The 11746-nt window shown below is 34.0% G+C and overlaps 1 protein-coding gene and 1 pseudogene across 2 annotated transcripts; one reads left to right on the forward strand and one right to left on the reverse strand.

The window, feature by feature from the left end:
• Positions 1 to 3705: 3705 nt before the first annotated feature.
• Positions 3706 to 8080, forward strand: LOC143544088 (serine/threonine-protein kinase PCRK1-like; annotated as a pseudogene). The gene is made up of 4 exons (XR_013137191.1): positions 3706 to 4380; positions 5672 to 5932; positions 6018 to 6140; positions 6934 to 8080. The product of XR_013137191.1 is annotated as a serine/threonine-protein kinase PCRK1-like (transcript).
• Positions 8081 to 8200: 120 nt separating this feature from the next.
• LOC143544086 (receptor-like cytoplasmic kinase 176) lies at positions 8201 to 11509 on the reverse strand. The gene is made up of 6 exons (XM_077036245.1): positions 11219 to 11509; positions 10178 to 10485; positions 9351 to 9486; positions 9121 to 9263; positions 8847 to 8970; positions 8201 to 8749 (listed from the first exon to the last, which is right to left on the reverse strand). The coding sequence occupies exons 1-6, from the start codon at positions 11268 to 11270 to the stop codon at positions 8313 to 8315; spliced, it is 1200 nt and encodes a 399-aa protein (XP_076892360.1). The 5' UTR covers positions 11271 to 11509; the 3' UTR covers positions 8201 to 8312.
• Between the last annotated feature and the right edge of the window lie 237 nt (positions 11510 to 11746).

Consider the following 11746-nt stretch of genomic DNA (forward strand, 5'->3'; position numbering starts at 1 on the left):
ATCATCTTTTATTTTCTTGTAGTTTACACTTAAACGTGTTTAGGAGAAGCAGTCCGTATTGCAATGGTCGGTTGAAACGTTTTTCTTTTTATCTTTTTGAGTTTTTATTAGATAAAACGGACAAAAGTGGTTAGTATGAGAGACCAAATATTACAACTACGGTGTAATTAAACAATTTCTTACCCTATACTCACTCTCCGGTTAATCTATGGTCAAGTCTTAAAATTGGTTATATTATAATCTAATTATCATTAGGTTTAGAGTTTAAAGTCAAGACAACACACCAATATACATTACTATGTGTCTATGTAACTGCAATGGTTGTAAGATATATAAAGTGGTCTATACTCTATGCTACAATTCTTTTTTTTTTATCCTTTTCATTTTGATATTGGACATGATCATGCATGGCAACATCATGCCATGGTTGTTAAACACTTAAAACTTAAATATACGTACATGGTACACCAGTTAATTAGTGTGGATAGTTTAGTGGCCAGCATGGTGATGGCAACATGCCAACAGTTGATGATTCCTTCTTGAGTTCTTGTACAAGCTTTATAATGGGTACAGGACTAATTGATACACATGTCACCGACGAATTTTTGTTTTTTTTTTCTTTTATTCTGATACTGCAGTTGAAAATTACGGCGTTTCCACGAGCATGGCAATGTAATAGGGCCAAGTAGTGCACCCTTTGGAAAACTTAAATTGACTAGGAATTTAGAAGTTGACTTACTAACTAAACGTGTATTTTAATCTAATAAAAAACACGCTCTTTAAGTAAAAACAAATAAGTCAAAAATCGTAAATCAACAAAAAAAAATGTTAAGTTAGGTATGATATTGAGGCTCAAGATGACACAAATCGTGCCCAATAATTGGGACAAATCGTTTCTCGCAATTTACTACATGATACTGTCCATTAAAATGGTCTAGTACCAGGGGAGGCTCGGAGAGTGTGCGAGCCACACCATCGGCCGGGGTACATAAGTTTATGGAGGCACAAGCTTCTTTATATATTACATATATATGTTTTTTTGTGTTAAAAATAAGGTTATTTGCAATGGTTTATGAGATAATTACATGCTCAGAATGGTTTCTGCTTATAATAATTCGGTCGATAAAAGTTTTATCCATATACATTAGCGAATAAAAAATTTTCGTTTAGGCCTACATGTTTTTTTGTTTTGGCTCGACCGAGGTATTTAAATTCTCGGAGACGACCCTGTCTATTACTTATAGATATGTGACTCTAAACATGACCCATATTATGCCTTTTTTTTAAGTTGGCTTTGTTTCTAACCCCTTCATTAATCACTCCTGTCTTGTTATTACAAGTATAATTTGTTGTTTTCTGATTTAGCTTCGTACCAAGAAGTCAAGAACCCAATGTTAAAGTACATATATAGACGTAACACATTGGTGACAATGTATATTTTCTCTTGGAATTTTGGATGTTATATTATACATGTGCATAGATGTTACATCAATACATGTTCATATCATTGCAGGATCAAATAAGATCAATGATAGTTAGAAATTCATTCATTTAGTATATTATATTCTGTGGTAAAATTAGAAATTTATTTATTGTTATATTTTATTTCATGACCGGCTTAATCTTTTTAAGAAGTTAAGTGAATTTTGAAGACACGTTGTTTATGTTTACCTTTTCATATAGTGGTTTATACTTTATATAGATGGTAATTTAGGTATGAAACATATTTTGCTAATATTAGTTTCATACCTTATTCAGGGCCGGCCCAATCTTTTTGGAGATCTAAAGCAGTATTTGAATTTGAGGCCTTTTTACTATCAAATAAGTATGACAAAACGAGTGGGGCGGTCGAGTCGGGTGATGTATCATAACGGGCTCAGGAATACACTTGAGTAACAAAGTTCATGTACTTAGTCAACTAGCAACATCAAAACGAGAAATTCAGACTCAATATTATCACATAGTTTTGCATGCATAAAAGGGCACGATTAATGAATATATAGTGATTCATAAAATAGACCAAAATATCACATTTTACCATCTATATGCCAGTATTAAAACATTAAGTGTATAGCTAGGTAGTATAGTATTACTAACAGTATAAATGTGATGCTTTTAATATCAACATAGTTTACAAAACTGTAGATCACATACCACAAATTACAAACAAAATAGTATAAAAGACTGATTAAATGAAAACCTATGGGTTCGTCTGAGTAAAATGTTGCAAAAGGGAAGCAATAAAAAAATTGGTTGATTTGTGAACAAATGCAAAAGGTGTAGAAAGAATGGTTGCAGCATGGACTCGAGCTTGAGTGTGGAAGTTTTAAGTGCTGAACCCTAACCACTACACTTCAATAGCAATATTTACTAATTTTGGAAAGAAAACATAAATATAGACTGTATAAATAACTTTTGTTTTAAACAACGGAAGCCCTAAAATTTTGGAGGCCTAAAGCGATCGCTTTACCTTAATACACATAAGGGCGGACCCTAACCTTATTATAAAACTATATCTCATATCAGGATATCCACATATTACTCATCCGGTGTGCAACATTATCATGTCTTTAAAACTAGCCGTTTATAATGTTCATTACTTGCCCGATTTTAAGCTCATCTAAAAAATGTTTTGGAATCCACGATTCGATATATTAATAGTAAGACGTTACTATTTTTCTATTTACACTAATTTTAGATTATATACTATAAATACATATTTGGTTTTGAACCAGGTTAGGTATGTTCATTATTCGATATCAAACCACTTTAATAAATCTCAAACAAAACCAAAATCATTTTGAACCAAACCTAATTACATATTTGGTTTTTGGTTTTAGAATTCTAAATACAATTCAAATCAAACAAACCAAATAAATCGAATATCAAATAATGGTTATTTAAGCATTGTAATTTACCCAATCCAATAAATAAGGTATATTATTTTAAAAAAAAATATTTTTCTACATTAATCGGTCAAAAATCGAAACATGAATCAAATTCTAATCCGTTTTTTGTTTGATTTAAGCTTTCTGAAAACAATTAGGTATTAGTTTTAACTAATTAAGCACAAACCAATAAACATCCTCAAGTCATGTGAATGGGTTAAAGCGTGAGGCTAAGAGAATGCATTATGATTCGAATCATCCATGTGACAAGAATTTTATCGAAATATCTTGGTGTGTACCAGTTCAATTTCAACAAGTGTATACCACTAATAAGAAACAATACCACTATTCTATTATTCATATTTAGGTAAGATGCGTTTTATGCGGCTGGCAATCTTTTTATAGTCTCAAAACTAGAGCTAGAGGTGCACAAACCGGTTTAAAACTCAGAACCGGTTTGGGTTAAAACCGGTTCGGTTTGGTCAACTAAGTCAAAACCAGTTTATGATAGGTTTGGGTGGAAACGAGTTTCTTACCATGTTACAATCGGTTTCGGTTCGGGTTTTGATCGGTTTCAGTTTGGGTTTTGACCGGTCTTGGCCGGTTTCGGTTCGGTTAACTGGTTTGGAACCGGTTTCGGTGAAGAAAACTACAAACCGGTTCCAAACCTACAGTTTAATCGGTTCCAAACCGGTTTTTACATAATCGGTTTCAAAACAGTTCGATCTTGATTCGATTTTCGTGTTGGTTCAGTTAAGCGGTTTGTTTACCCACTTCTACTCAAAACTGTTAAATTTTTGTGTAAATGAGAAACTCACCTAATCTCCTGGACCTATTAAAACGTACTAATTCCATATCCAAAATATAATAATTCCTAAATCAAGTTTAGAGTATTTATTAATTATTAGCAGTCGTTTTTTGACTTATAAATATAAAAATACATGTAACATAATATAAACACTAAAAAAATATTCAACCTTCTAACATTCCAATCAGTTGAACAAGTCTTCCCTCTCCCATAATATTATTTTTTCCAACGACCACTCTTTCGTCGCTAATTATTCAAACCTCAAACATGAAATGCTTTCACTTCAGCATTGGCGACAGAAAATCCCCTACTGCGGATAACGACCACGCGCTCTCACGGTCGTCCACCCGAGTCTCATGGGCCCGGTCCCTCAGCGTTGCATCCACCAGCTTCGATCGTCGAATGGAATTTGACTCGAATGACAATTCTCGAGACCTTAGCGACACCGTCGGGTTTTCTGAGCTCTTGTTGCAACTTCGGGCGAATGATCTGCGAGTTTTTAAGTTCGCAGAGTTGAAAGCCGCGACTAAGGGCTTTAACCGATCACTTGTGATCGGCGAAGGCGGGTTCGGGTGTGTTTATAGAGGAGTTATTCAGATTGCTGGCGTAACTGCTGATAGCAGTTACGACAGCGTTCGGAATATGGAAGTTGCTATTAAGCAACTGAGTCGTAATGGATTCCAGGCAAGTTTTCCAACTTTTTATTTTATTTATTTGTTTATTTTGTTTGTTGATTTTTAGACAAATTCATATTCTTGAACTGAATCCATGATTTTGCACCATTAATTTGGCAAAATCATAAGTAAAATGATAACAAAATGAATAATAATATTTAATAATTATAACACATTTCAGAACGATGTTATCTTTTACATTAATTTGACATTAAATTTTAAGAGTTTGAGGGGACAGAAATGTTATTTTAAGAATTAAGTCATTAACTATCTTAATTATCTTTTACATTACAATTGAATGATTAAATACAAAAAAAGTAACACATTAATATTGTTTATAAATAATGGGAAAATAATTAAATACCATTAATTAGTTAGACTACTTCTGATTTCTCTAGATTATGTAAACAATCAATTTCCTGTTAAAATACATTTTTTAAATCGTTTTATTTATAATTATTAATTCATATGTACTTTATTTTATTAACTTTTATTAAACACTCAAATATGTTATTCCTATATCCTGGAACCATGACCATGATTTTGCACCATTGATTTGGCAAAATTATAAGTAAAAATTATATTATGGAAACAACTTTATGAATGACTGGGAATTTTTGTTAACAAAATGAATATTACAATAAATCTGAGAATGGTATTGTCTTTTTACATTAATTTTTAAGATTTTAATGGGACACAAATGTCTTTTATTGAACTTTTCTTCATATAAGTTACCATGTAGAAGTCTAATAGCATATTGTACACCCTAATGATGCAGATAATGTAGTGGTTGAACTAAACAATTAATAGTTTAGAATGATTAACTTTTAATTGTCTTTTATATCTTTTTAATAAGTAAAAGTTTGTTTTGTGTAGCTCATAATTTAGTGCCTAATCATATAATAATTGAGCATGTCTTTAAATGCGAATATCATGACCAAGGGGTGAATTTCTGACATGACCCGAACCTAACAAGAAATTGTGTAAAATTTTATAATTAAAAATTATAAATGTAAATGTTTTGTATAAGTTTTGTATTTTTCATTGTAAAAATGTAGATTTAAATATTAATATGTGAAAATAATAAAAAAAATAAGAAACTTTCGGATCAAACAAGTCATGTTCGAGTCAACCCGAGACGTTTCATGTCGTATTCAGGTTCACGTGTCTGGCCAGACTTTATAGAGTTAACAACTTTAGTCATGTGATTCGCCAAAGTTGACTTCCATTATATTATTCTTTTGATCACTTTTTTGTCATCTTATTGGATGCTGGTTGAAATCACATGTTCTAGTATTCAGGGGCATAAAGAGTGGATTAATGAAGTCAACATATTGGGTGTGGTCAACCATCCAAATCTTGTAAAGTTGGTAGGATATTGTGCAGAAGATGATGAAAGAGGGATCCAAAGGTTATTAGTATACGAGCTTATGAAAAACAAAAGCTTAGAAGACCATTTACTGGGCCGGGTCGGGTCGACCCTTTCATGGAGGGCCCGGTTAAAAATAGCCCAAGGTGCGGCCTGCGGGCTGGCTTATTTACATGAAGAAATGGATTTTCAGGTATTTTTTTAAAAAAATTTTGGATAATTATTTGCGAACTTGAAAATTTTTATATTTATATATTTTATTTATTTATTTTGTGCAGTTAATATTTCGTGATTTTAAAACATCAAATATTCTTTGGGATGAAGATTTTAATCCAAAGCTTTCTGACTTTGGGCTTGCAAGACAGGGCCCAGCTGCTGGACTGGGACATGTTTCAACTGCAGTATGATTTTCTCTTTGATCACAAAAAGTCAACACATTAGTTTGTTATTTTGTTTTTTGGAATAATTATAAAATAAAAGAATTTCATTTTGAATATAAAAATTAAAACCCAATTCACATGGTCAAAGTTGGATTCTTTCTAGGGTGTAAACGAGCCGAGCCCGAGCTCAACTACGCTAGTTTATTAACAAGCTTTAACTTTATGCTCGAGCTTGGCTCGTGAGTGGTTTTTAAAGCTTAAGTTTGGGCGGGCTCGACTTGCTTATTATTTATTTATTCAATTATATGCGTTTGTATTTATTTCTTTATGTATTTATCACTATTATTTGTATTTATTTTTATTTATAATTATAAATTTTCTCATATAATAATATAATTTTTAGTTATGTTTATCATAATTTTATGTGTAATTATTATTAAACATATATCTAATATATTAAACAGAAGTCAAATAAATAATAGGCTCGTTTAGGACAGTGGGTCATTTCTGGCTCCAAAAGTGAAGCTCAAGTTTGTTTATTATGCAAGCTTATTTTACACTCTCAGGCTTGAGCTTGTTTAAGCTTTTGATGAGCCGATCTCGAGCAACTCATGAACGGCTTGGCTCATTTACACACCTACACTTCTTTCTATGTCTAACGGGCCACATTAGTAACTTTTTTTAAAAACGGTTGTCGAATACAACTGAAAATACTCGTTTTGACCCGTTACTCATTTCACCACCTCTATGTAAAATGTTTATAACTATTAATAATAACTAACAACACCATTTCCTGTCACATGATTTTTTTTAGGTTGTTGGAACGGTAGGTTACGCAGCACCAGAGTATATGCACACGGGTAGATTAACATCAAAAAACGATGTTTGGAGCTTCGGCGTGGTCCTATACGAGCTTATCACGGGCCGACGAGCAGTAGAGCGAAACTTACCCAAAAACGAGCAAAAACTAATAGATTAGGTGAAACCGTACGTCGCAGATTCAAAAAAGTTTCATCAGTTAATGGACCCACATCTCGAAGGAGACTACGTGCTGAAATCGGCCCGAAAAATTTCATCGTTAGCTAATAAATGTCTTAACAAAAACCCAAAAGCCCGGCCCAAAATGAGCGAAGTGGTTGAGATTATTCGGAAAATTATCGATGATTTGTCACCACCACAAGCTAAAAGTGAGCCCGAACCTGAACCCAAGCTTGAGCCCACGCCTGAGCCTAAGACCGTGTCCAAGCCTGAGCCCGAGCCCGTTTCAAAAGAAAAGGATGAGGAAGTTGTTTTAAGAAAACAAGGAAATGGGAGTTGTTTGAAGAAAGTTTTTGATTTTAAAGAGTTGAGAAATAGATCAATTGGGAGATTTGATTGGAGGCCTTGGCCACTAGGAATGGTTAAACACACTTCATAAAGTTGAAGATGTTTTTAAAGATTTGTGGATAGAATTTTGAAAGATTTATCAACAATAATAAAAATCTCCTAGAGTTCATCAATGTTAATGGGACAAATGTCTCATTTTATTCTAAACTTCAATAAAAGAAAAAATCTGGGTTAAACTGCTAACTACGGTTTTGGAAAGCGACAGACCGAACAGGCCGGGTTGGTGATTTGACAATTTAATGGTTCGGCTTTGTGTTTTGAACCGACTTTTTAAATTATTTGTTTGTATTAAAATCTTTAAAATGCAGCGTACGGATGCTTACATCGGGCCAAGTTGGCCCGGCATCCCAGACCCGCACATGCGGAAGCCTCGTTCACTGGGTTTGTCCGTCATAAAATTTAAAATGAAAGAGAAAAGATTGTCTATGATTATAAGGCATATACATACTACATACTCAAGAAACCGGAAATAAAAAACACAAAATAATATGGTTGGACAACCAGTTGGATTTACATGGCCTGTTTCAATTTCGAAGAGTACGAAATATTTAAACCGTTAAGTTGCAGAAACTAAAACGTGAACCAAACTGTTTGGATCTTAAATCTGCCAAACCGACCGACTTGTTTTGGTTTGGATGGTTTTAACGGTTTTTTAACACACATCTTGTTATATACTTTGGACCAATATTGCAAAATCAACACTCAAAACAGCTACAATAAAATAAGAACAAAATAAAGTACATGGATGACTTTTGTAAGTTACTTCAGTTTAGAAATGGGTCAAGATAAACTATACAATCATTTGACTCACTTGCTACTTAGAGAAGCTTGAGGCCTAGGATATGCAGCGGGCCCACCACCGCCCGAAGCAGCAAGGTTGTCAGTGCTCTGTCTCTTGAGCCGGGCATGAGTCGAGTGTCTTCTGGGCCGGGCTCCTTTTGGATCCTGAAGTCGCTCGAGTTCTTTGACCACTTCTGCCATACTGGGCCTGAACCTGGGCTCGACTGATAAACACCGTAATGATAAATTTGCGACAGCATGGGCTGCTTCCGGTGTGTACTGGCCTTCAAGACGGTTATCCATAACCCGAAAGATTTTGCGTTTGTGGGCTAGGTAGGGCTTGGCCCACTCGACTAAACTGTATTTGCCTGACGGTCTGGTTTTGTCTACTACTCTTTGGCCCGATAACATTTCAAGAAGAACCACCCCGAAACTGTAGACGTCACTCTTAGATGTCAAATGACCTAAAATGAGACAAAGGCCCGAACCGAGAAAAGTATTAGGCATAAATTTAAAAAGAAAATAAAAAATTGTGCTTTTTGACACGGCCCGTTTGCATACCAGTGGCTAGATACTCAGGAGCCGCGTATCCGTAGGTCCCCATGACCCTAGTCGAGACATGGCTCTTATCACCGGTGGGCCCATCCTTGGCTAGCCCAAAATCCGATAGCTTTGCGTTATAGTTCTACATTTTCATAGTAACAAACGAATCATTATATTTTAATTATTTTGACTTCAGAATATCAGTTTCGAAACAGAAATCGAGACACCATCTTATTGAAATAAATATTTAACAAAAAACATATTATTATCGTTTTTCGACAACAAAACATACCGAATCCAGTAACACATTAGAAGTCTTGAAATCACGATAAATCACTTTTGTTTTCGCGTTATGAAGAAATGCAAGCCCTTTAGCAGCCCCAAGAGCAGCCTTCAAACGAAGACTCCACGATAAAGGTTGAAAGTAAGATCCTCCTATTGATCAATCATAAAAAAAGTTAAATATTTATTTTATGTTTTACTTCTATAAATCCAGAAACATAGGATATAAACCGAACTCACTCCTAAACAAGTGGTTTTCCAAGCTCCCACGAGGCATGAACTCGTAGACTAGAAGCCGTTGTTCATCCTCCAAACAATACCCGATCAGTTGGACAAGATTTGGATGTGAAAATTGTCCAAGGTAATTCACTTCTGCCTACAAAACCCGAATTCGAATTCAAATAAGTTCAACAATCAAGAACTCTTGAAATGGAAAAAAAAAACTATATCTTAACTTTTTGTATGTAATTAATATTTAGAGTAAACTGCGGTTTTCGTCCCTGTGGTTTGTCCAAATTTACGGTTTTAGTCCAATAGTTTTAAATTTGCGATTTCGTCCCTGTGGTTTCATTTTACTTGCAATTAAACCCAAAATCACTAACCCCGTTAAGTTTGGTCGTTAAACCCATCAATATGCCCCTCACGTCAGAGGCATTTTTGTCTTTTTTTCTCCCAAAATAAACCCCAATCCTAATTTGCAACCCCCCCCCCCCCCGGTGAGGGGCTGGGTTGTATTTGGGGAGAAAATGGATAAATTTGCCTCTCACGTGAGGGGCACGCTGATAGATTTAACGACCAAACTTAACGGGGTTAGTGAATTCGGGTTTAATTGCAACAAAAATGAAATCACAGGGACGAAAATCACAAATTTAAAACTACTGGACTAAAAAAGCAAATTTGGACAAACCACAAAGACGAAAACCGCAGCTTACTTAGATTATCAAAAGTGCCCAAACGAGTATAAACAGATATTTTGGTTAAATCTTTCATTACCAATATCCATTATTCTATTTTCCTGTTAAATATTTGACTATTCTAAAGTAGTGATAAAGACTAAAGTGTCTCACCAGCCACTCCCTGTGACCTTGAAAACTTTCTAGATTAAGCTTTTTAACTGCAATAACAATCCCAGTTCCAGGCTTAGAAGCTGCATAAGACTGCTCATCAATCCAACCCTTAAATACCGGCCCGAATCCGCCTTCACCCAACACGCTATCGGGTCGAAAATTTCGGGTGGCCATTTTCAGGTCTGAAAAGCTAAAACTTTTCAAGTTAGATGCCTCTAAAATCTCCCCTTCGGTCCGGGGAGTTGGCGGCACACTTGAAACCTTACTGCTATTTGTTGGGCTAACATCATTAGCATCTGAATCTGACCCTGAAATCATTCACAAAAACCATTCAGTTTGCTCCAGAATTCAACGTAAACTGAGCCGCTCATGAGCTACTCGAGATCGGCTTGTTAAAAACAATTGGGCTGAGCTTAAATCAGATTGAGCCTGAACTCAAGCTTTTATTGAGGCTCGTTTAATGTATGAGCCCGAGACTATTATTTATATAATTTTTGTTTAATATATTAATAAAGGAGTGGATTAAGTATAAATGAAATTAACCTAATAAACGGTAAATAACCAGATGAATTACACTACAAAAAGTGAAGTAAAGTAATAATAATCAGTTAAAAACTTGCAAAGCGTAAAAATATTTACTTTAGTTATTTGTATGTTTCTCGTATTAAAAATTGTTTGTGTTTGATCTAACACTATAAATATAATTATAACATATAATATTATATTATGTATAAAACTAATTATGTAATTTCCTTTTATTATATTATATTATATATAAAAAATTATAACTATAAATATATGTGTAAAAGTTTTTGAAAAAAATACATAATATAATTAAATAATTAATAAATAATAAACAAACTAAACTCGGATTTGAAAATCTACTAATGAGTCAAACTCGAGCTTAAAAGATAGAGCTCTAAACAAATCGAACTCAAGCCTGAGCAAGTTAAAACAAGTTAAGCTCGGCTCGTTTACTCCTCTGCCGGTAAATATGCATGAAACAAAATCTCAAAAGATAACAAATTGCAGTAATCATACCTCTGTGAAATGGGCTTTTATCTTGGATTTCATAACTGAAACAAACACCCATTGAGATTCTTGATTCTTGGTGACTTCACCTTCCCAAAGTTGTTGAATTTGATGGTTTAAACTTTAAAGAAACAGAGGACTCATTGAATGTTCATGGGTACAAATCTTTTAAGTCAAATGTTGAAATATTTTAAAGTGTGTGATCTGAGAGAGAAGGTGATGGTGGCTAATAAAAGGGGGTGAAGGTGGATGAAGGTTGGGGAAGATGATGATATTAATGGAGGCTAACACTTTACATTGATGTAGATGGTTTCTTGTAAATATTATATTATTATTATTATTATTATTATTATTATAATAACAAAGTAATTCATATGGGCAAGTTTTTGGGCCATGCAAATTGCAAATGGAAGGATAATTGAATGTTGAAAGTGACTTTTGTTTCTAGTTTTGTAACAAATAATTTTAATATAAACTATTTTAAACCTTTATGTGCGTTTATAATGTTACTAGGTTATAACCCGTGTACTACACGGG

The sequence above is a fragment of the Bidens hawaiensis genome, unplaced genomic scaffold (genome assembly GCF_021521415.1).
Source record: "Bidens hawaiensis isolate Kalapana, Puna unplaced genomic scaffold, B.hawaiensis_p1.1 tig00013426_1, whole genome shotgun sequence".
Lineage (NCBI taxonomy): Eukaryota > Viridiplantae > Streptophyta > Magnoliopsida > Asterales > Asteraceae > Bidens > Bidens hawaiensis.